The 25286-nt window shown below is 36.8% G+C and overlaps 1 protein-coding gene across 2 annotated transcripts in view; it reads right to left on the reverse strand.

Moving 5' to 3' along the window:
- Positions 1 to 25286, reverse strand: part of otud7b (OTU deubiquitinase 7B) — a 56279-nt gene that overhangs the window by 15944 nt on the left and 15049 nt on the right. For both annotated transcript variants that reach the window (XM_059339559.1, XM_059339558.1), the window contains exons 2-8: positions 9758 to 9986; positions 7248 to 7418; positions 6341 to 6568; positions 3932 to 4033; positions 3457 to 3584; positions 940 to 1046; positions 436 to 563 (exon numbers count right to left, since the gene is read on the reverse strand). In XM_059339559.1, coding sequence (XP_059195542.1) covers positions 436 to 563; positions 940 to 1046; positions 3457 to 3584; positions 3932 to 4033; positions 6341 to 6568; positions 7248 to 7418; positions 9758 to 9842 — 949 coding nt within the window. In that variant the 5' untranslated portion in view covers positions 9843 to 9986. The remainder of the gene's footprint in view (positions 1 to 435; positions 564 to 939; positions 1047 to 3456; positions 3585 to 3931; positions 4034 to 6340; positions 6569 to 7247; positions 7419 to 9757; positions 9987 to 25286) is intronic.

Here is a 25286-nt window from a genome sequence, read left to right on the forward strand (position 1 = left end):
GATACTCAACCAGCCTGAGGAAGGATCATTTTATTGCTTCTCAAATCAGCACAGAACAGTTTCTAGCTGTGCTAACATAATGCTCAGGTGTTTTAATGATCAATGAGCCTTTCAACGCTATAAACGTGGATTAACACAATGTGCCACTGGAACACAGGAGACAATGTAGAATAGATGTTTCATAAGAAAATCAGCCGTTTCCAGCTTTGATAGTCATTAACAATGCCTACACTGTATGTCTGTTATTTTAATTCTAAAAAAATGTGCTTTTCTTTCAAATTCTCAAATTCTTCAAATCTTTCATTTTACAATGACCCCAAACATTTTACAATGACCCCAAACTTTTGAGCGGTAGTGTATATGGTGAAATTGTAAATTATTTTTTAAAATACAGAGCATAATGCACTAGCAATGTGAGGCTGCAGGCATATTTACCCTCTCCACCAGAGTCCCTCAGCATCGTGTCGGCCACCACAACTATGGGTCTCCTGAGGACGTGGGCCAAGACAAAGACGTGAAACTCCTCTAAACTCTCATACACTGGTTCATCCGAGGACTCCACCCTGAAGACAACAACAACAACAACAACAACAACAACAACAACACTGCCTTCAGTCAACAGAAGTACAATATTTTCACTGTTGCAAGCAAAGCAGAGGAATTAAAGTTTGGTGTGGATTTAATGGATTCCTTATCCACATTCATAAAGATATAAAGGGGAGACCAGAGTGAGACTGAGAGCTTGTTTTGTAGGGCTTTGTTAGTATATCTAACCCTTTGAACTTGTGCTTGTTACAATAAATAGCAGATTGACTAAAACGAGGGCCAGCCACTCAGTTCTGACTGTGAGTGCAGTTGTTTGTTCATGAATAAAAACATGAGTGTGACTAAGTGTGCGCTGGGCTAACAGTCCCTGCATTGTCCCGGGCCAGACCTTACCCGTTGGTGCCATTGGTGCTGTAGTGTATTCTCGGCTCGCTGGAGGCGAGCTTCAACAGTTCATTCCACTCTTTCTGCCACTCCTCCTCCGTGTACACCAGACCGGACTGAGGAGAAAGGAAGGACATACACACACACACACACACACACTTGCCATTTAGAGAGGGAGTGTCAAATGTCACAAAAGCATGCGCTGACGTTATGGCGTCTTACCACAAGGTTACATACTGACAATTGAGGAAAGACATTTGACCAGCACTGTGTCGGTCACACAGTAGCAGCATCATCATCAATATCATGTTTTAACTTGGGCTGGGACTCGATTAAAAAAATTAATCTAATTAATTAGTGGCTTTGTAATTAATTAATCGCATTTTAATCGCATATAAATATTTCACCTGAGAACAGTGAGAAGTAATATTTTTCATATGTATTTTTAGTATACCATTGAATAATGACTGAATGCATAAGCTTAAGCAACAAAAATATTGTTTATTTTTGTTCAAGTCCAACAGACCAGTGCAATTTTTGCCATTAAGTGTAGCAATAGCATATTTAGAAATATAGTATATTTCATAAATTCAGGTAGCCTATAGGTAGGTAGACCTTCTGTAAACTATATACTATGCTAAAGACTTTGGTTTTTTAAGTAAAACACAATCCACGCTAGCTACCACACTAGCCGCTAGCTGCTATATGTTTAGCATTGAGGTGATACTTGAGGCTGGTTGCGCTGCAGTGATATGTGAATTCCTTGTTGCATAGCAACATAACCATGCTCTTATCGACGCTTCCATCCGTTGGTTTTTAGTAACTAAATGTCCCATCATCCACGGGGCCAACCAAAGCGCTCTCATCAGCTTCTTCCTTCATGTTCACTGTGGTTTGTTGTTGTCTGAACTCATCAAAGCTAGTTGGTGCTCCAGTATAATCGGTCCTCCTGAAACTCATCCAGTGAGAAACGTTCTGCAGTGCAAAAATAAGTGCGATTAAAATGCATCCATTTTTTAACGCGTTAATTTTTGTGTAATTAATTTATCTTAATTAACGCGTTAAAGTCCCGGCCCTAGTTTTAACCTCCATATATGGTGAAGAGGAAAACTGCTCATTAATATGTTTTTTCAAAACAGAAAGCATCAGAGCCCAGCCACAGAGCTCTCCCGCTGGCCACCGTGCAGCTCCACTGGAGCAATTTTTGGTCGAGGTGATTTGCTTAAGGACACCTCTGTGGTGGCTGCTGGAGAACGGCTGAACATTAGGCAGTCACTCGTGTGGCATCTCCTCTGTGGGTGTTTGCACGCCGTCAGTAGAAAACATACTCAGTGTGCTGCTTTCACTTGCTTTCATGGAGAAAAAGAGTCATTGTGTTTACAGAGAGTTGGAGGAAAGGCCAGTGAATACTAGGGCTTTTTTTTTTTTTTTTAAAGCTAGGATTGCATGAAACACAGAGAGCTAGTAAAGAAAAAAATTCAAATCAGAGCCCGACAGATGTATATCAGTATCGGTGTATATGCTGTCTGATATGTGCCATTATGAAAACGTTTTTACACAATATATAATGCAGAAAAGGTTGCATGGTGTAATTTAGAAATGTTTTTTTCTTTTAGCCAGCAATTGACTGAAACTCAACAGTAATTATGTTATTTGATTCCTGTTTATTCTTTATTTCCTCAGTTATCATTTATAGAAATGGCGGATAATGTAATACATTGTTTGTATAATAAAATAAATAATAAAAAATATGTTGAAATATTATTAATTTATTATTGCAGAAATCTTTAGATCCTGACAGACATATCGGTTGAGAGATATTATCTGCAGATATCGGCCTATCAGTATCGGTGTACATGCTGTCTGATATGTGCCGTTATGAAAACTTTTTTTTACACAATATATAATGCAGAAAATGTTGCTTGCCGTAATCCAAAAAAATGTGTTCGATTTTAATGTATTTATTCCTTTTTTTTTAAATAGTCAGCAATTGACTGAAACTGAACAGTAATGATGCTTATTTAGTTCTTTATCATATTCCTATGTATTATTCATTTTTATCAGTTATCATTTATAGAACTGACTGACAACAAAATAAATTGTTTGTATAATGTTTATAACAATGTTAAATATTTTTTATAACGTTTGTTTGAGAAAGTAGCTCTCTGTGTACATTTGCAGAAAAAACAGTGCACAGTCCACAAAAAAAGGTCTATTTTCATTCCAGCTCAAAACAATTAATATTATATTGGCCATCATATCGGTTATTAATTAATTTTCCCCCTCTAAATCAGTATTGCCCTGTTTCAAATGTTCTCCTGCAGACGTGAAAGCAGCTGCAGGCCGTGATGCTGCTAAAGAAAGACTTCTACTTGTCCATTGTTCCTGTACATTTTTTCCCCCATTTGGAAAAAAAAATGAAACAAACAAAATTCTGAAGTCCCTCCACACTTCAGAACACCACTCCCCCTCCTACGGTCACCACGGTCCCAGAAAATGAGAGAAAGAATTGTTGTTATGACAGACCTCTTTGTTCTGCTGGGTCTGCTGCCACCTCCACCTGCGCTTCAGTGCTTCTCTCTCCATACCGTGATCCATCAGCGCATACAGGGACTTCCTGAGCATCAGGTCCCGGTCATGAAAACCCCACATACCTGCACGACACAAATTATCTTATTGCAGGACCAAAATAAATACATTGTAAACTAATGCTGAATTTGTAGATATTTTCCTGCCTAAAACCTATTAGTATCCTTTTAAAAGGACAGGTTAAGCACATACTTTTGCATCAGGAGCACAACAAGCGCTGGAACAATGCCTTCACATTAGTTAGGACATTATTCATTTTCTGTGCTAGGGCTCCTAAGTGGGCCACAAAGACTAAGTGAATGTGCACTGCAATTAGTGCTTAAACCAACAATGAAGCTCTCTCAATGAATGCTAATGGAGTGTGAACCTGCACGTCATTGGGGTCTTGTTTAAAAAGGTCTGCGATACTCACCGAGCGAGGCGGCGTGTAACAGGCAATTTCCGTCCCCGCTCGTTGCCAGAGGGAGAAGGTTCTGACAGTTTGAAACCACTTTTGTCCACCAGTTCAATCGACCTGCAGGTAAATGGGGAAAAAAGAAATCAACTCACCTGTTTGCAATACAAATATATCATAGTATTAATGCAAAACAATGGCAGTAGTTTTTCACAAATGGAAAAAATGAGGACAAATATTGTGAAAACTAGATTTCGATGCTGGAAAATCACATGACTCGTTATTATAGAAAATAGAAAACAGCGGTGCTTTTATGTTATATTATATTATATTTTCTCTTTCTTTTTTTTTCTCTCAGATGTTTTTATTGAATTTTACAATTTTTATCCCATCATATTTTTCATAGTGATCCAACATAAACATAAATCCCTCCCCTCGCACTAGCCACACCTACAAACCATTATTCCTCAGGACTACTATTCCTGGTGTGTTATAGGGAACTGCTGGAAGTAGTGAGTTGACAGATAAGCAAATAATAAGAAATAAAATGAATAAGTAAACAGACAAATAGGCTAAATAGATAAATAAATAGAGGTGGATAAGTAGAAGAAGGCAAATTAAGACATTGGCTGATAGAGACTCTGTAGCTGACAGAAACAGACAAAGAAGCAGAGCAATGGAAAGAGGCAGATACGTCCATTTGACTTAAGGTTCTCAAAGTCTAGGGGGTCTAGACAGGACATGATGTCCCTTAACCACTGAGTGTGTGTGTGAGCGGGGCAGCCTCCCTCCACCTTAATAGTATCGCACGCCGAGCCAAAAGCGATGCAAAAGACAATGTACAGCTTTTGGTTGGAGTAAGACGTGTATCATCCTCACCAGTGGTGCCGAGAAGGGTAATCAGTGGGTTAGGTTCTAGCTGAAGATTAAGAATAAGTGACAAGGTTTGGAAAACATCTCTCCAGTATCTTTCCAGGCTTGGACAAGTCCAGAACATGTGAATAAGCGAGGCCTCACCTCTCTTATATTTGTCACATATAGGATCAATGTCTAGGTAGATATGAGATAATTTGGCTTTAGATATATATGAGCCCTGTGCACCACCGTAATCTTTTCCTTTTTTAAATTTGATATGATTGTGGAACAACCTAAATACTCTAAAAAACAAAAATTTTACTATGGTTTGAGGACAAAAAAGACCTTTATCACAGCAGACATTTTCACAGGTATTACTCATAACAATAAGGGTAGCTCTGCTCTACAATGAAAGCAGATTTTTTATTATTTAGTGTATTTAGAGTGTTTTTTACTAAGGCATGTGCAGTGAGTGATAAATCGCCTGGACTAATTGGAAATAGAGGAAAGTGATGACACCAGGGTTAGATGAACCTGCATGCAGCAGGTAACGTCAGAAACACTGAATTGTGATCCATACCAAAACCCCTCCCAGAGATCTGGTGAAAAACCTGGTTTGGGCTAATAAAAACACAGAGAAGTCGTCATAGCAGATTGTATCTCCGACGTGCTGCAATAAATGCCACAAAGAAGTGGTGAACATCATTTGAAAGCTGTGAACCTGAAGATTAACTTCAGCACTATGTGTCAAGTTGTTCTGGTCAAAAATATCTAATAAAAATCACTTAATTATTTATTTATTTATTTCAACCTATTTAGGTGTATAAGAGTTCATAACATTAATATGTGCACCTTTGAAGTCAGTTTCCATATTAAACTATGTCCCATAAGTTGTTGCAGCAATTTTGTGTTGATACCATTTGTTACAAGCATTTGGTGCTGAATACAATTTTTTATGCAATTTTATTAATATCAAGAATGGAATGGATTAAAATGGACAAAAAAGAAGGTTAACTCAAGGTTAGCTGAACTTCTCTAAGTTTATTTTTCATTTCTCTCCTTTATGTATTACAGTTCCTCTTCAGGACTTAATCTTCATCTTTAGGACTTAAAAGTAGCTCGTGTTTCCACATTTGATAAAATAGAATGACCACAAGCAGCGCAAACCCCTACATCGGCATCAGGACCAGGATCATGACTGTGCTGATTTTTTTAAATAAATGAAGATATAAATAAATACTTGTGCATGTTACTGTGTAAAGAGGACAGAGAGGCAAGAGCTGCATGAATAGGCCTCTGTCTGTTTTCTAACTCTGGTGTTTCTTTTGCATTTTACAGAAAAAACTGCCAACTTCAGCTTGAATTGATTTATGCTTGGCTACACATTTGGACGTGTTAAATCATATGACATGAGTAAACATCACAATCTGTTGTGTGCTCAGGTTGAAGCTTGATAATGATGTGAATTCACTGTAATTCCCCCAGTGTAGTATCTCAGCACCTGAACAGGAGGCACAAAAAGAGCTCTTTATTCTTCATCCTACAATCTCAGTAAAGTGTGGTTTTTCTCACCGGCGTGCTCCAAGGCAACCATCATGGACTGCTCGATGAGGTCTCTCTCAATGAAGCCGCGGAAGTCGTCCCGGTACACGGTGAGGTCTGGTAGTTGGAAAGTGCACAGAGGCGTGTCCAGAAGTGGCTCGCTGCTACTACCTCCAGTGCTCGAGACGTGAGAGCGTGCCAGCGACACGATGGTGGAACTGGCGTGGGAAATGCCCCTCGACAGACGTTTTTCTGTAGCTGTTGAAATAACACAAGAGGATGTGGAGAAAAGTTTGTATACACTGCAAAAAAAAAAATCTGCTGTTTTTACAGTAAAAAAAGGGCAGCTGTGGTTGCCAGAACTTTACCGTAATATACAGTAGAACTTTTGTTAATATTGAGGTAAAAAAAATGTTGGCACTGTGGATTTAACGTTTTCACAATTGCCATTTTATTCATTTTTTTTACTGTATAAATAAAAGGTTTTCCCATCAAAAGAAACGCTGTTCTGCCATATAATTGACAAGAAAATACTTTATAAATGAAAACACATAAATCAAAGATTTTACCATGAAATATTACAGTACATTTTTGTTAGAGATATGGTGTTTAGTATATTTAACAGCGAGAAAAAGTATTTTTTTACAAAAGATAAATGCAAGTATTACAGTGATGGATTGTATATATATTACAGTATATTTCTGTTACAAACACGGTGCCAATGTATTTTACAGCGAGTAGTGCATTTTTTTAAAAACTGTAATAAAGACTGTTTTGGCTGATATATACATTTACACTGTTTCATTGTTACTGAAACTGAATTAACCCATTTATCATTTTATGGTCTTTTACTGTCATGGTTTAGCAGTTTTTCTTTTTTACAGTGTACAAATATATTTTGTAAACTGCAGCTACCAAACATCTCTGGTGGCCTCACCTTGCACCACCTCATCTTGGCGGTGGAGTATGGGCCGCCCTACCCTCGCCATCTCCTTCTCGGCTGGCAGATATGTCCTGTCCTCTGCAAACGTGTACGTCAGGTTCCCAGCATGCACCTGTCGTAGCTGCTCGAAGTCACTGAGAGCGGCAGTGAAATCCCAGTTCTTGCCTGCAGAGAGAACATCTGACTGAATGTCCAGGTCTAGCGTGACAACATCTATATCTTGTATCTATGTCGGGTAAATGCAGGGTTGGTACACTTTTTCCGTGGTCAAATTCAAGCACTTTCAAGGTCCATTTTCAAGCTTTTCCAGTATCTTTCAACAGTTGTAAATGGCATGTTATAGATGAGTACTTTGATACTAAACGGGGTAATTTCACTTAACCATACCACCAGCAATGGTATTACACTTTTAACAACTAAAAGTAGTTTGCTAATCTCATAAAACATGCTGGTATGGGAACCTAGGGGCTAAGAGCAAAAGTAAGCTCACAAAAATCATCAACGGGCAGCTGGTGGAACTAAACACTACCCAAAATAGGAGGAAAGACCCACAAATACTTCAGGAGCCCTCACATCCACTAGGAACTAGAAACACTCCCTTCAGTAAGAAGATACGGGGTAGAGCAACAAGAAACATCTCAGAAACAAGAAGTTGCAGGCCAGATGCAGGCCAGATGCAGGCCAGACGCAGGCCAGACGCAGGCGGAGCGGTGTTCATTTCAGATAGGCTATAGGCTATTCACTTTATATATTTTTTTCCATTGAAAATGTGGTTATCTATAGTCAGATTGCAAGAGAAATACAGGAAGAATTTCAAGCATTTACAAGCACTTCATTCAAAATCCAAGCACTTTTCAAACCTTGAAATTCAACATTAAAATTCATTTTCATTCAGCATTTTCAAGGATTTCAAGGACCCATACGAACCCTGTAAATGACACATCGTTAATGAGTTTAAATATTTACCACAACTCAATGCAACCATAAACTGTCTTATCTAATGTAAAGGCCGAGGGCACATTCCTTTGCTTGGGTAAATATCAGAATTTGGAGCACGTCTCGGCTCGCTGCATGGCTCACTGCTGTTCACTGCATCGCATCACATTTTTAACCCATATTCTTATCTGCAACTTGTGTTGCTGCTAGGCAACAGGAGCCCTGTTGACTCTAGATATATACCTTCCTTCTGTTAGTGTATGATAGTCTAATTAACTGTAACAAGCCAGAAGCGCTGACGGAGACAGCGGTCAATTTGGCTGCTGCTCATAACATCACCAGCTGTCAACTTCACACAACCCCCACTCCTGCTTCTTTCTCGGTTAAATTAGAGATGGAAGCAAGAAAAACTAAATTAAATCACTGTGTAACTTAATTAAAGAATGTTGGTGACTGACTTGGCAAGATTGCTTGAACTGAATGAAGTTTAACTGAACTTGATAAAGACAAACTGACGACTAAAAAAACTGTTCTACTCTATCAACCAAACTTTATAACAGATAATGATTTCTGAGTATTTCATTTGTACCATGTAAGGTTGTCATGATACCAGATTTTTTAATTCCAATACAATGCTAGTAAATTGAAGAAAAAAGATACCTCTGTCAGTCCTATGCGCACAAAATACAATTTATTTTCCATGAACAACCTGCAAACATTACTGCTACAGAAAAAGTCACTGTTGATTTTCTTACACAGTTTCATCTGTGCAGCCTTCAGCTGAAAACTTTTTTTTATTTAACAGCTTTGGTGCTTTCAATATATTTGACATCCCCAGTAACAAGTGCACAGGATAGTGTTTCAATGACATTAATTAATATACTTAGAGAGCTGCTGTTTCATTCCACAAGGATAGCAGTAGAGCTGCAACAATTAATCGATTAATCGAACAATAATCGTTTATTAAATTAATCATCAACTATTTTGATAATCGAATAATTGGTTTATAATATAATTCAACAAAGTATAAAACCATTAAAATGCAGTAAAATAAATATTCATAAGAAATATCATTAAAGTAGCAATAACGGCAGGGTCTTTTACTTTTTTGCTTATTTTTTTGCAGCTTTCATCTCTCAATCAGGCTTAATTGATGTTTATTAGAGCTGCAACAATTATTTGATTAATCGAACAATACTCGATTATTAAATCAATCATCAACTATTTTGATGATCGAATAATTGGTTTGAGCAGTTTATAAGTCAAAATTCTCTGATTTCAGCTTCTTCAATGTGAATATTTCTAGTTTCTTTGTTACTTTATGAAAATAAACTGAATATCTCTTTGGTTTGTGGACAAAACAAGAGATCTGAGGACGTCATCTTGTGGTTTGGGAAACACTCATTGATATTTTTATACATTTTATTGACCAAACAACTAATTGATTAATCGTTTAAATAATCAACAGATTAATCGATAATGAAAAAATCGCTAGTTGCAGCCCTAGATAGCAGTGATTAAGAATATAATGAAAATGTTTTAATACTATGACACGCTCTTCAACTCACCCTCCAGCAGATCTCTGGCCAATCCTGGTTCAGCTCCAGTGGAACGGACAAAGTCGGACAGGACTGCGTCCATATCCACGGTCATGTGATCATGAATTCACCAGGTTGCAGGTTGTATCCGAGCAGAAAAAAACAAAAACAAACAGGGACTCTGCTCACGGTGACAGGGCAGCGAGGGAAGGGTTGAGGGGGAGCAGTCCTCTACCTCGTGCTACTCTTCCTGCCACACCTGAAAAAGAGAACAAATATAAAATTAGATTAACCTGCAGGTGTGAACTCATCAAAAGCGAATGAATGATGACCCTGCTCCACCTCTTTTCAAATGCAAGCCTATTGTGACCTTGTTACGTTTGAACTTGACACCTTTGCAGTCACCCAAGACAACAGCTGTGGCGCACAAAGTGAGCAGGTCTCACAAACTGTTTACTCAGCTTTGCATTGAAACCAAAAAAAAAAGCCAAATAACAACACGTGTGTGTGGTGTTCCTGCTGTCAGACGTGTGATGTTTGTCATGTGGGCAACTTCGCTGTGTGGTTTCATTCTTCTTCATCCTGTTTTTGTAAACACGTGATTTGTTTTTGTTTTTAAATGAGCTGTTGTGAATTCAGAAATGCTGTCAGGATCCATCACTTAAAGTCATGACTGTTCTGGACTACTGCAGTACTGTGCAAATTAGGGCTGGGCGATATATCGAAATAAAAGATATATTGATATATTTTTTAAATGTGATATGGAATTAGACCAGGGTGGGAATTTCACGACGGCCACGGCAAATGTTTTAATACTTAATTAATGTTCCTTGGTGAATGAGAATGTTAAGGTATTAATCTGAAAGGTAAAACCAGCATAATTTAACCAAACGGCCTTTGTGCCCTTAAAAAAAATTTGAACGGGAAGGCCAAATGGCCTTGCCCCTAAAATGACGAAATTCCAAGCCTGAATTAGACTATATCGCATTTTTGGATATAGTTCAAATTTGCACTGTGATCCTTGCTCCAGGCAGTAGAAATATGATGTAGCATTAAAAAATAGCATAAATAATAAGAACATCAACAAGAATGAAACATGAGTAAATGTACATACAGCATAGTCATCATTTATAAATTATACAAAAATAACAATACATAAAAATCACTTAAAAGGATTAAAATTCAGAAAATCAAGAAATATAGTATTTGCTATATATGATTGGGACCGGTGTTGATTAAAAAACAAACAAACTATGAAACGAGAAAATAATATTAATGTAGAATATTTCTAAAGTTTGATTTTGGAAAGCACTTGGTTTTATGAGTGTGTTTAAGTGAGACCAGAGTCAAATTCATTTTTATTTAAGATTTTTTTTTTTTTTTAAATGTGCATTTTATTTTTTAATTTTTTAAAAGAAGGTACTCCTGTTGTTATACAGGATTTATGTTCACTTAATTAAAAGGTTTCAATAAAACTACTTGTGACATGTCATATTTGGCTTTGACTGAACATTTGCTCTCACTTTTTGATAAAAATATCGGGATAAATATCGTACATCGATAGCCTAAATATATATCGGGATATGACTTTTGGTCCATATCGCCCAGCCCTAGTGCAAATGTCTTACACAGGTGTGAAAAATAAGAATTCATGCTGGTTTGAAAGTAAAGGGTGTTCACCCCAAATATTGATTTGATTTAGATTTTTATTCTGTTCACTCACTTTGCATTTTCTTAATTGATAAAAATAAACTATTAACATTTCTATTTTTAAAAGCATTCTTATTTTACCGTATTTTTTCCACACCTGCCTAAAACTTTTGCACAGTACTGTATGTACATTGATGGTCGCTCGCAGATATGACCTGTTGAGTATATAAACAGACAAAACTTTTTTTCTGCCAGAGAAACAGATCATGAAGGGTCTGAGTAGGGCTGGGCGATATATCGATACAAAAGATATATCCATATATTTTTAAATGTGATATGGAATTAGACCATATCGCATATATCAATATAGTCAAAATTTTGTTCTTTCTTTATATATAATTGTTGCCCTTATTAGGGGTTGTCATATTTAGTTATTTTTTTTATGTTCGTTATTCTTTTCTCATATAAATATATTTATTTCAGAAAAAGATTGCCCTTTTTTTATTTCATAGGCTATTTTTATTTAAGATTTTTTTTTTTTTTTAAATGTACACTTTATGGAGCTTTGATTTTTTAAAAAAAAACATACTCCTGTTGTTATACAGTATTTATTTTCACTTAAATAAACGGTTTCAATAAAACTACTTGTGACATGTCATACTTAGCTTTGACTTTAACTGAACATTTGCTCTCACTTTGTGATAAACGTATCAGGATATATATCGTATATCGATATTCAGCCTAAATATATCAGGAAATGACTTTTGGTCCATATCGCCCAGCCCAAGGTTTGAGCAGAAACCGTATAACTCTTCAATCACATGTAAGAGCAAGCAGTCATTTGAGTGAAGTGTTCAGCAGACAGCCAAGATAGACTCTGTTTTCACTGGCAATCAATTGAAGATTAATCAGATTAAATGCCAATAATTGCGGATGACGGCTTCTCAGATTGCTCCTTGTCACAAACCATCTGGCGGTGTCAGGTTAGTGAATGGAAGCGTTCAGTTGCATAAAATGCCACCAACACCCTCAAAATGATTTTTTTTTTTACAGGCATACATTAGATACTGAACTGCCAACTCTGTCAAGCACAGCACACTTAACTTCACCACACCACAGACTGTATGAGCTGCTCTGGTAATAATAATAATAATAATAATAATAATAATAATAATAATATTATAATATTAATAATAATAAGACATTTTATTTGTAATGCACTTTACATTAGAGGAAATCTCAATGAAATCCCACGTGCTACGTGGTTGTGGACCGATCACACATTGCATTAAATCGAAGAACAAATGCAGTTATTCGGTGCAAGCAACACCATACAAATAGTCTAATAATAGTTTTGTCTACATCTGGTCAGATCAAATTCAGGTATTAGCGGTGTGAATCAGCAGAGGCTCCATGATATGATTTTATCCTGATACTTCAGTAACAATATGATATTAATGTGATTTTAAGCATTTCGCGATATGGTGAGTATTGCGATACAATATATTGCAATTCAATCAAGAATTGTTTTCCAATAAGAGAAAACTCTCTATTCATCTCACTTCAGTCTTTTTACTTCTCCACAATGAGAGTCAAACCCACAGACTGACCAACAAAGTATTCAGTCAAACTGAACTCAACTGATATCAAACATGTATGGACGACAACAACTGCAGCATTTGATCAAACTTTCAAAAACATTTGAATGAAACATCAAAAAACTTCCAGACATGATATCCTGACGATGCCTATAGATTCCTTAGATCTTCTGGTTTCATATAATACCAGTATATTTCTAAAAGTGTGCCCACTACGGCCTCCGGAAACAAACAAAAATGGCAGAAATCGGAACGCTAAATATTGATACTTGGCGGCCATGAATCAATATAATATTACCACACAAAATATTGCGATACTATGATGTATCGATAGCAGGTTCAAGCCCCCTCTTCAGCCAGTGAATACCTGTGGGGTGGACATGGAGGTGGTGCCAAGTTCTAAGTATCTAGGTGTATACCTGGATAATAAGCTGGACTGGTCCCTAAACACTGACGCTCTCCACAAAAAGGGGCAGAGCCGCCTTTTTTTCTTCTTGAAGCTCAGATCTCTGGACATGTGTAGTGCGATGATGCAGATGTTTTATCAGTGTGTGGTGGTAGTGTGTTGTTTTATGCTGCAGTCTGCTGGGGAGGCAGCATCACACACAGAGATGATCAGACTGGTCTAAAGAGCTGGTCCTGTGGTTGGAGCCAGGTTGGACACACTGGAGGAGGTGGTGGAGAGATGACCTGTCAACATGTTCCAGGCCATCCTGAAATACCCAGATCATCCACTACACAAAACCTTTATGGACCAAAAAAACAGCAGTGGACGGAGAGATTCAAAAGATCCTTCTCTCCTACAGCCATCAGACTGTCTCATTCTAACAGAGATTCTAACAGACTAACTGAATTTCCCCTCTGGGATAAATAAAGTAATTTTGATTTGATTTGATTTTTTGATATGGTAGAGTAACGGTGTCCTGACCAGAGAATGAAGTCCTGCTCCCTCCTTTGGTGTTTTAATCCAAGCTTCTCTGTTCTTTGTTGACAAGAAACAACAACAAATTGTTCTGGTAGCTGGTCTGGCCACACCTGCATATCAGTGCATCACTCTGCACTGCTCTCATATGGCATATTATCACTGATGACGCCTACCAGACACTCAGCATTGTTGCTCTGAATTTTTTTATGGTATCACATACTGATACCCAGCCCTAATCATCATCACATAACAATTATGTATTTGTTGATATAAGTATAGAAACATTATACATTTCAAAGAAGGTGAGTAAGTAAATGGACCTCAATGTCATGTACATTTTAAAGTCAAATTCAATCGGAGCAGTGTGAGACGAGGAAACAGTATTCCTTCAAAGAAGCCCCTTTTAAATCAGTTCGACAATTTTACCGTTCAAATTTCAGTGGCAGATCCGACGGCTTGCATCAGTTGGAAATCAATACAGAAACATTATCAAGACTGAGACGGGCGGAAAAAAAGAGTCAGCATCAATGTGCCGTTGACACAAAGGATGCAGAGGGCAATCAATGCACGGCCAGACAAAAGGCATGAATCAAAGAAGCTCCGGCTGAAAAAGATGTGTGTTAGAGGGCCAAGTTGAGCTAAAAGCCTCTATTCTACCAGGAAAGGTATTCTGAGTGTACATACTCTGTTTCAGCAGTGCTTTGAACCACATTCAGACAGCCACAAGCCTCACCTGTAATATTTGCCCTTCGTAGCACTTTAATTAATTAACAATTTTTTAAGTGATTCAAATGTGGTAAAGGTGGTATAAAGCAAAACTTGCTGATTAATGCAGGTAAGAAAGCTAGACTTGAATTGTCTGCTGCAACACTAAATGCAAATCTCAACAATAGGGATGGGCACCGATTTTCGAATATTCGAATTGTCATTAAATCATAAAAAATTGAATAGTTCATCATATCTGGAAAAAAAAAAGTTGTATTACTGGTGCCTTCTAGCCTGGCTAACACCAGACTAATCTCAAATGAGATCTAGTCTGGAAACCAGCCGTTCATTTCTCCGTAGAGGAGGCGTGGTTTACGATCCTCCAGAGCCGTTTATTGGGCGCTTAGAATGTCTATCAAAAGCGTCTGTAGGTAGCTCTTAGCCAATCGTATCAGTAATACCAGATGACGTAGTAGAGCTACAGAAATTGATGTTTGTTGTGTGTGTGTCTGTGAGAGAGTGTTGCTTGCTGCTTTGCTTCTCCAGTCAGCCACACACATCCACTGATTTTATGGGCAATAAACAAGCTGCTGCAGGTCTCTCTGCAGCTCCGCTGTCCCCCGGCTCGTAGAGAGATCACCGGCGTTAGCGGCTAATAGCTAATAGCCCCGCTACCGTAACGGTAGCATAACGCTACTGCTATTAGCCCCGATACCGTAACGCCGGTGATCTGGCTACGAGCCAGGGACAGCGGAGCCGCCGAGAGACCTTTCGCCTTTCAACTTTCGCTCTAAACTATTTAAAACACCATCTACAGCTAAAGAGAGTTTCGCGTCTGCTGCAGCCATGTTGGATCCGTAAGAAAACTACAAGCTTCCGTCTGCCGAGTAGTACGCGTCATCGTCCTGCCGTCCCTCCCCATTCTGTGATTGGATCCCAAAAACGGGGCTAAGAAACCTCTCTGGTTTCCAGACCCTTTGGCAGTTTGAAATGAAATCGAGTGCGCAAGGCAGTCTGGGTATACCCAGGCTAGGTGCCTTCTGCACGGGACAAGTTAGCCCCCAGAGGGATTTAGAGACTCTGGAGGTGACGTATGGTTTTCGCCGTCGCTAACTGTGCACAACATCAGCAACTGAAAGCAGCATGGCTAATTATGCACAGAGTCTCCACTGATCATAAACATAGTGATTGTGAATTAACCGGCAACACTAACTGTGCACAGTGTTGTAAACAAACAGAGATCGCTAAGTGAACACACCCTGTACTGCTACAGAGCTAACTGTAGCTAACTGCAGCTAACGGCGGCTCGTTAAGAAGAGTACGAAGGAGTTGCTGGATTTGTCTCCAGTCGCTTTCTTGAAAAATCGCTACAGGGGTCTGAAAAGTCGCTAAGGGGGTCTTAAAAAGTCTGAAAAAACACTGCTTCACCAGGGTGTGTGTATGTGTGTGTGGGGGGGGGGGGGGTACTAATCGATTAGTACCCCACGAAATACTACTTTTCATCCCTACTCAAGAACAGTATCTTTAATTGACATTGTGAGCATTATAGCATTGCAGATCTGAATAATAAGTTTATACAGCAACATACTGGTTTAGCATCCAGTGTGTAATCAGCACATGAATAATGACAATCTTCATCATGATGTCGTCTTGAAGTTCATAAACTGCCTGATTTTTTTTATATCTACCTACAGTCATCTATTCCCATCCGTCCCATGGCTCATCCACCACCCAATGTTCCTGCCTCATCTCTGACTCAGTGAACCCTTTTCCACTGCGCCTGATGAGTCACGAGTTTACTCTTCTTACACCTCTCCATCGTTCTCTGGCTTCACGCTCTCTCCCTGCCTCCCTCAGTTTTCTCTATCGTTATTACAGTAAAAGCCACACAGGCACGCAGGGGAGGAACAGACTTTAGTACAAAAGGCCTTTCTCAGCCAAGCAGAGTATTTCTAGAGCGTTCACTGCAGAGTCAGGCATTCAGCAGCCTCCCCCTGCAGGGTCTCCTAACATTCTTGCAGATTGTCCATTCTGCCATGTTCAGGTCTACTGATCACATACACAACAACTTTGAGACTGCGGTGAGTTAACCATGTAGACTTAGACCCCATTCATACGAACACAGAGGTGTTGGTTAGAACGTTTTCTGACCGATAATAACACTGCATCAAAAAACACCAGGGGATGTGCTGGAGTGAGCGTGTTGCTATAGGTACCAAAAGAAGATGTAACACGAACAAGTCCAGGAAGTCCACTTTGTTATCTGACTAAAAAAAAAGATGTTTACACTCCTCTAAGGTAGGATTTTACAAATTGAAATAGAAAGCTGGCAAAGTAGCAATCATCTCTTCTCTGCCTCAGTAAACAGTATAATTGGTATGATGCTATAAAGGGATGCAACAAGGTATCAAGTTTAATATGTGCATGTGCATGTTTGATTAGGTACCGCACCCGTTTTTCTGTGGTGCACTGCACTTCAGGAAAAAGCTGAGCCTGGACCAACTTTTGTATCAGGGTACCTGCTTTGCTTTTTCTATCGATGGAGACCGGTGCAGAAGCCTTCCAGGGCTCTGAGTTTTTGCCACATTGAAGGATTAATTAAATGTGTCAATGCTAATTCTGCTCTGGGTTGAACCCAGGTTGGAATGCACCTGCGTTGGTGGACAGGTTTACACCTGTATTAGCAATTAATCAGGGGCCGAGCACCGAGGTGCGAGGACCCTATTGTAATTGGTCCGTCTATTATTCTTAATCTTCTGGAAAATGAATCGCCTTTTTGGGGGCTTTATCATATTCCAAAACTCACCTTATTTGGAATATAAGTCAATCTCCTGTGAAATTTAAACATTCTAGTGGTCCCAGGAATGGGTGTTGCAAAATGACTCAACAGCGCCTCCTGGAAAGTCAAGAAAATTAGGCCCCCAGCACATGAATGTCGTAGAAATACGTAATTTGGTACATACGTGTCTCATGGGAAGACCCACCGAAAAGTCTCTAGAACCAATACCCAAAAACGAACAGGAAGTCAGCCATCTTGGATTGAATATAGCACTATTCGTTGTTTTTTGCTTTAGCTTTTCCGTACTTTGTCCCATCTGGTCCAAACTTCTCATGCTTCATCAGAGTCCACCCCTTAACACTTCTAATTAATAATATTTATTATTATTATCAGAGGTGAGAATTTAAGGTTTTTGACGATAAGGAATGTAACCCCCCCCCCCCAACTTTAAAGATACAAGAAAGACAGTACAAAAAAAAAGCTGTTGCACAGGTTTTCGCTTGAAAAATGTGCATAGAAATATGTGCAGGGGTAAAAATATTCTGTTGTCGTGCCTGAACCAGGGCTGGATGAGAGGGCAATAAAATCAGGTTCAGCAGACTCCATGGACATCATGGCAGAGCCAAAGAGATGGAAGAGGTTGTTGATGAAGGGAAGTGAAGAGAAACAGGAGAGAGTGACCGAGCAAGAGGATCGCCGGACAATCTTGGACTGGCTTTTTTAGTTGTGGTAGAGAAATAAAAGGCTGCAGAGAGACACAAAGCTGGTCTTTCTGCTGTTATGTTACAGAGTAGTGAACAACATATAAAGTAAGCAAATGCATTTATCTACAATAACATTTTCTGTGCAAAGTTGTCAGGCCTGAACCGCATTTTCGTTTCACACTGGTGACAAACAGCTTTAAGACTGAGCAGAGCATGCCTGGCCTGCAGAAGTTTAACTGTAGCTAATCTTTTTTTTTTAGTAACTGTGAAGTGAAATTCTATGTAGATTGGTTTAACAATGATGAAAACTCAGACACGAGACTCAGTGATGCATTAACTTGTGACTCATATGAATGAGTTCAATGCAAGAAGCCTGTGTTTAAAAACCCTTACACCAATAGCAATGCTGTTAAATCACTACAGTAGCGATAATAATCCGTATAAATGATTATTGGTGTAGACTCTGCCTGGACCTCAGGGTGCTGTGTGTGTATGTGTCTTGTTTGTTTACTTAATGGCATCCCATAAATGTAATTTATTGGTTTAATTATTGTGAGAAATGCTGTTATTTGTCCTGTTGACTACAAATACTGGCAGAAACAACACAAGGTACTGTGAAAGGGGCGATAAAAGTGAAGGGCCGTGGACAGAAAGTACCAACACAGAGCAACAAAAGGCTGTTGTCACTCTGTAACATCAGCCATTCCTGTGAACCCACTCTGATTTCACACGTTTCACAAGTCTCTCCTTCATCAACACACAAAAAAGAACTTATGTTACAAATTGTCAGGCGGGTGATTGTCATGAAGCCATTCTAAGCTATGTCTGTGAAGATTATAAGGACATACTTTATTAAACTAAATATATTTCGCTTTTATATGAATGAACAATATAGCCATAATGAGGCACAATTCATTACTTTGTGCTAAAATATTTTTGAAAATATTTTTGATTCACGAATTCATTACTGTAATGCGTCCAGATAAAAAATTCATGGTTTCTCCACACTTATATACAATAAATATTTTTTTTAAAACTTTATAAAAATAAATACACATTTGTTTTAAAATGTATATTTTTAACAGAATATAATCAAAGATAATGGCTTTTAACAATGTATAAAGAACAAAATCTGAATGAAAATTGGTGAAGTGGTTAAATGTTGCGGTTATGATAGAATTGTTTGAATTAAAATATGTGTATATTTTAATAGAATATGTGCTTGCCAAAGGAAAAAAAACTAAAAAAAAACTTTTGTTGTTTTTCTAAAAATGTCAGAAAATATATAAAAAAAATTCAAATAGATTATAAATTCCTATTAAACAGTGACTTTAGATTGTATATGTTATAAAGGGTCAAAGAAAATATGTATTCAATGCTCTTGGATTTTTGCTATGAGCTGTACCATGTTCATGAGAATCACCCAGGCGTTGTTATGTTCCACAAGCCCTCTGGTGTTCCAACACAACATCATAAAATAACTAATCTCTTTCCAAAAATGTTAAAAATGTCTGTGTGTACAGTGGGAAAGACGTGTCATCTTTGTTTGTTAATGGGATCAGATTTATGAGCCTATTAGCCCACATGAGTCAAGCATTATTGAGGAAGATTGTTGCTGTATATCTTGGTTGTGGAATTTATTTATTTTTTAAACTGGTGCAATGTAATGCATAAGACAAAAAACAGACTTAAAGAATGATAAATGTGTCAGCACGTTAAAAAAAAGAAGGAATGAATGATCAATATATTGTGAAACTTTGTTGCCAAAAATTGTTAAATTCTAACAAAGAACAAGAGTTCATGAATTGCTTATTCTATAGAAAAAGTGTCTGAAAATTGTGGCCGAATTAGTTGCGAAAATAATATCTAATTGCAATTATTTTTGACTGATATTTCAATCGCAATATGATTCACGACTTTGGAAGGAATGATCATTTGTGCACTATAATAATGCACAAAAAATATATTAAACTGAGCAAGGTGTGATCTGTAGAATATGATTTGTTGGCTGGCGGATCCCTTTATTACCAAAATACTGAATTTGGAATGTGTTGATAAAATTCCGATGATTGTTCAGTAGATTTGCAATTGTATGAAATTTTCACGATATGATCAAAATATCATGTTTTTACGATGTACCGTAATTATTATTATTTATTATTTAAATTAAACGTATTAATAAAATAATACATAATAAATATTAAAATAATATAATATATATATATATATATATATATATATATATATATATAATAAGTAAAAAAGATCATGCTTTCACGGTATACGGTAATTATTATTATTTATTAGTGAAAGTAAACATATTATTAAAAGGATATATGAAATATATTTTATATATATATATATATTAGTAAAAAAGGTCATGTTTTACAGTATACAGTAATTATTAAAATGAAATTATTAAAATAATATATATCATATTTTAAAACAATGTAATATATATATATATATATATACATATATACACACACACACACACATATATATATATATATATATATATATATATATATATATGTAAAAAAGATCATGATTTAGGGTATATGGTAGTTATTATTATTTATTATTAAAAGTAAATGATTATTGAAATAATAATAAAAAACATTAAAATTATATATCTAATATATACATGAGTAAAATAGATCATGTTTTATGGTTTAAGGTAATTAATAATTATTTATCATTATTATTAGTTGTATACTTCTTTCAACAAAGGAAATTAGGAGGAAAAAATTGGCAGCGCCTTTAATAAAAATTAATCTCTCTTTCAAAATAAATAATCATTATATGTGTGTTGTTAGTTGCTGAGGTATGAGATGTGCTGACCAGGTTGTATTTTCTTTACAATACCAAAAGTTAGCAAATGTGCACAGTGCGATAACCGTAAACTATAATGTTACGGTACAACTTAAATTAATTTACAGTAAAGGCGACATTCACCTCTAATGTCAAGGCGGTTTAATAGCAGTGATAAATGGAGATCAAATCTTTAATGGTTAAATATGATTTTTTTTTTATTATTATTTGGTAGCAAAACATTTTTTATTTGCCAACCAGAAAAAAAAATCTATACAAGAAAGACCCTGTGTGGATTACTGGCTAACATTAAGAGTGGTGCTGCCAACATGGGGCAGTCAGTGATTTGTGTCTGGGATGGCTGAGCTTTTGTCTGGCAGGAGGGCTTACGTAACAGGAGCTGCTGACAACACGTGGGTGCTGAGCTGAGGGCTGGGAGAATGGCCTGGATCACTGAGGGAGACAGAGAGGTCACCACAGCCCACTGCGTCAGCCCTCAGTGGGCTGAGAGGGTCAATTTACCGCTGGGACCGGGGACACAAGTTTGTTTTGCTGGCCCTTAGATTATTTATGAAAGGAAACATTTTTATACTCGCCGCTGTCTCTTCAGCCGTTGACCAATGAGCAGCTTAACTGGTTTGAGTTTAAAATAGGGTTGTCACGATACTAAGATTTTCAACTCGATACCGATACTCGATACCATTTTCGATACAAGGATAAAAACAAAGACCCCAAAATTTAACAGAAATATTTTTAACAACAAGAAAAATGCAACATGTAAAAATTAACAGAACCACAGGTTAAATATTTATAATGAAAAACAGTTGTGCAAAAAGAAACTGCAACTATGATAACAAGCTTCAGGTCTGAGGTAGTGCAAAAAATAAATAAATAAATACAATAAACAATAACAATTAGAACAATATTTTGTATGTTGTGCACAATATTAGGCAAGCTTGATAAGTTGACTTTTTTCTGCTTCATTCTGGGACTTCAAGAGAGAAGATAACACCAACATCAACCTATTCCAGTGATTGATATGACTTTGCTAAAAAAAAATGCAGTTACTTCCTAAAGATGAAGATGCAAGTCAGTGAGAAAAAAGGCACAGACCAAATGGTGAAACAGCTATGTAACCAAGCAGTAATACACCAACAGCACATTTCAATATACCATCTATAAAAAATAAGCTTTCCAGACATCTGAATCACAGGCCACATGTCTGATCTTTTTCTTTTAATAAACATCAATTTAGCCTGATTGAGAGATGAAAGCTGCAAAAAAAAAAAAAGTAAAAAAGTAAATGACCCTGCTGCTAATGCTACTTTAATGATATTTCTCATGAATATTTATTTTACTGCATTTTTAACGGTTTTATACTTTGTTGAATTTTCTATGTAAAGCTTTTTCTTGTCTTGTCTGATGTCTTTGTTGTTAAAAAGTCCAGACAGGATCAAGGTTATTACAGTACCAACGAAATAACAAAAACTAGAATTGAAAAAACATGTTTGTTAACTGAAATTTAAAAAAAAAAACTAAAAAAAGATAACTAACTGAAACTATATTGTATTGTTATAAAACTAACTAAAATTGAAATTAAAATGTCCTTTGTTTTCGCCTTGTCAACTTTTTTCATACAGGAAGCATTGGTAAATATGTTTATTGTTTATTATTATGTTACACGACTATGCGAGTCGATCGCCTTCAGAAAGTTCAGCACTTCACCCGGAGCTGCAAGAGTTAATCACCTTATTGGGGCTAAGATGGATAAGGTAAAGAACATCTATTGGGATCTTTTTGAATCTGGCACCCAACAAATACCCCATTACAAAAAAACTAAAACTAACACTAAAACTAATAAAAACTAAACTAAAACTAAGAATTTTCAAAAATATAAAACTAATAAAAACTAGCAAACTCACTCTAAAAACTAATAAAAACTAACTGAATTTGAAAACAAAAATTGACAACAAAATTAAAAGTAAAACTAATGAAAAATCCCAAACTATTATAACCTTGGACAGGATTAGCCGGGTTGGTACAATGTGCTGTTATCAGTCGGGGGTGAGGCCATAACCCACTGTTCAGCAGCAAACTGAGATAAGGTGACAAACAGACAATAAAATATACAACAAACAAAAGGCATTTAGCCTGCATTGTATAAAAGGTGCTCCCACTCTCAATGGCCTGTAAGGTCACTCAATATGTGGCATGAATTAAATTACGAGAACACTGTTTAATATCTTTTAAAAAATGCTGAAGAAGAGCTGTAGTTGCCTTCCTTTCATTATAATAATGTTATATGCTTAAAGATTATTTATTTCAGTATTTTAATGTCAAAATCCATCTCTTTTCTCTTCCTGTAAAAATATATTTTTGACGTGCAGGTGCTTTGTTTATACCACTTTTTATTGTGCTGTATTTGCAAAGCCACAACCTATTTTGAGCAATCCAATAAGACATCAGTATTTGATTTTAATCCAGTTATCCACCCACATATTCCATTTCACTCAGAAATACATCACATTAAAGAAACTAAAGACAATACAGAGGGAACCTGAGCATTTTTGAGCTGTCAATAACTGAGAATACTGCTAATTGTCCAACTTTGAGCAGACATTATTTAAGTCATCTAGATTTAGTCTAGTGCACAGACTGATTTAGGATCAGTTAGCTTCAAACCGTTTTTTCTGCTTATAGGATTCTTCTCCACATATCTGTTAAACTAAGCTTGGTGTTCTGACCTATAGAAGGTCTCAGTGAACAAGGGAAGCAGGTTCACGTAAAGTGTTTCAAATTAAAGATTGGATAACTAACATTACATTCATTGTGTGCAACATGAGGCCAAGGAACAAGGAGTACACTACACCTCAACAGATTCTGAGTCTGACATTTCTTTTATCATCGGCACAGGTTGTGGTGAGACTTTTATCAAATGAGGCTGACTGAGTTGTTCTGTTTTCCCTTTAATGGTCCGGACATGATGTATGACCAACGTCTATGAATGTGTCAGTTCTATTTTAGTTCAATCACAAAAAACCTTTCCCGTGATCTCAGCGAAAGTAACACACCCTCAGCCTCGCAAAAAACATATGAGTAATGAGATAAAGGGCATAAAGAAAGCAAACAGGGGAGGGCAGCGTGGCTGGTGCAGCACGAGTGATAAGGGCGGATGAAAGCAAAGTCTTTGGACAGAACAATGAGTACTTACAGCTAGGGCCATATAGGCCATATATCGATATAAATGATATATATCGATATATTTTTAAATGTGATATGGAATTAGACCATATTGCATATATCGATTCAATTTGTTTTCTTTCTATTTTTCAATGCTGCCCTTACTAGGGTTTGTTATATTTAGTTCTTTTGTAATGTTCGTTATTCTTTTCTCATATAAATATAAATATTTCTGGCCCTATGATGCTCGAATATGTATCAACACACTATAATTGACCCATTTTAAGCATTTTAGGCATATTAAAATCTGAATTTTTTGACAAAAATAGACTTACTATAGTATGAGTTTTTTTTCAAGGGAGTCATTTTTGGACATCCCATAATGTGGTAATTTGTTGCTATTTTTTAACAAATAGTTCTTCACCCATATATAATTGTTTTTTTCAACTACTTTCGGACAAACCACAATTTTCACTATTTTCATCGGCTATTTTAATTTTAAGATTTTTTTTACTTAAATGTGCACTTCATGAAGCTTTGAATAAAAAAGGTTCTCCTGTTGTTAAACAGTATTTATGTTCACTTAAATAAACGGTTTCAATAAAACTACTTGTGACATGTCATATTTGACTTTGACTGAACATTTGCTCTCACTTTAAAAAATAATATCGGAATATATATCATATATCGATATTCAGCCTAATCGGGATATCGGGATATGACTTTTGGTCCATATCGCCCAGCTCTACTGACAGCTCGAACTAGACCAATATATCGACCATTTTCAGATATGTGCATATCAGTGTGTTTATCAGTCAATAAGTAACTAGAAATTGTAGTAAAGACGTGCCAAACGAGACTGATTTAAAAATAGCGTCTCCATCAGAGACTAATTTCACCATTGTACTAATCAGAGAGATCCGTCCGTCCATCCATCCATCCATCCATCCATCCCATAGTTAACCAGACAGCACAGACAAGTAGGGATGACATATTGGCCCAACATCGGTACAAGAAGATTTTTGTCTGGTTGACTATCTTTGGCAAATAAGCAGATTAAATAATGATATCAGCAAATATGATGGAATTCATAGATTGCTGTGGCCGATGCCTATCCCATATCTCGCAGAATTTGTTGGTAATTTGCAATCAGGTGCAGACAATCTTTTAAAACAGTTCAGTTATTCTTATATTATAATAAACA

Source organism: Centropristis striata, chromosome 8 (assembly GCF_030273125.1).
Source record: "Centropristis striata isolate RG_2023a ecotype Rhode Island chromosome 8, C.striata_1.0, whole genome shotgun sequence".
NCBI classification, from domain to species: Eukaryota; Metazoa; Chordata; class Actinopteri; order Perciformes; family Serranidae; genus Centropristis; species Centropristis striata.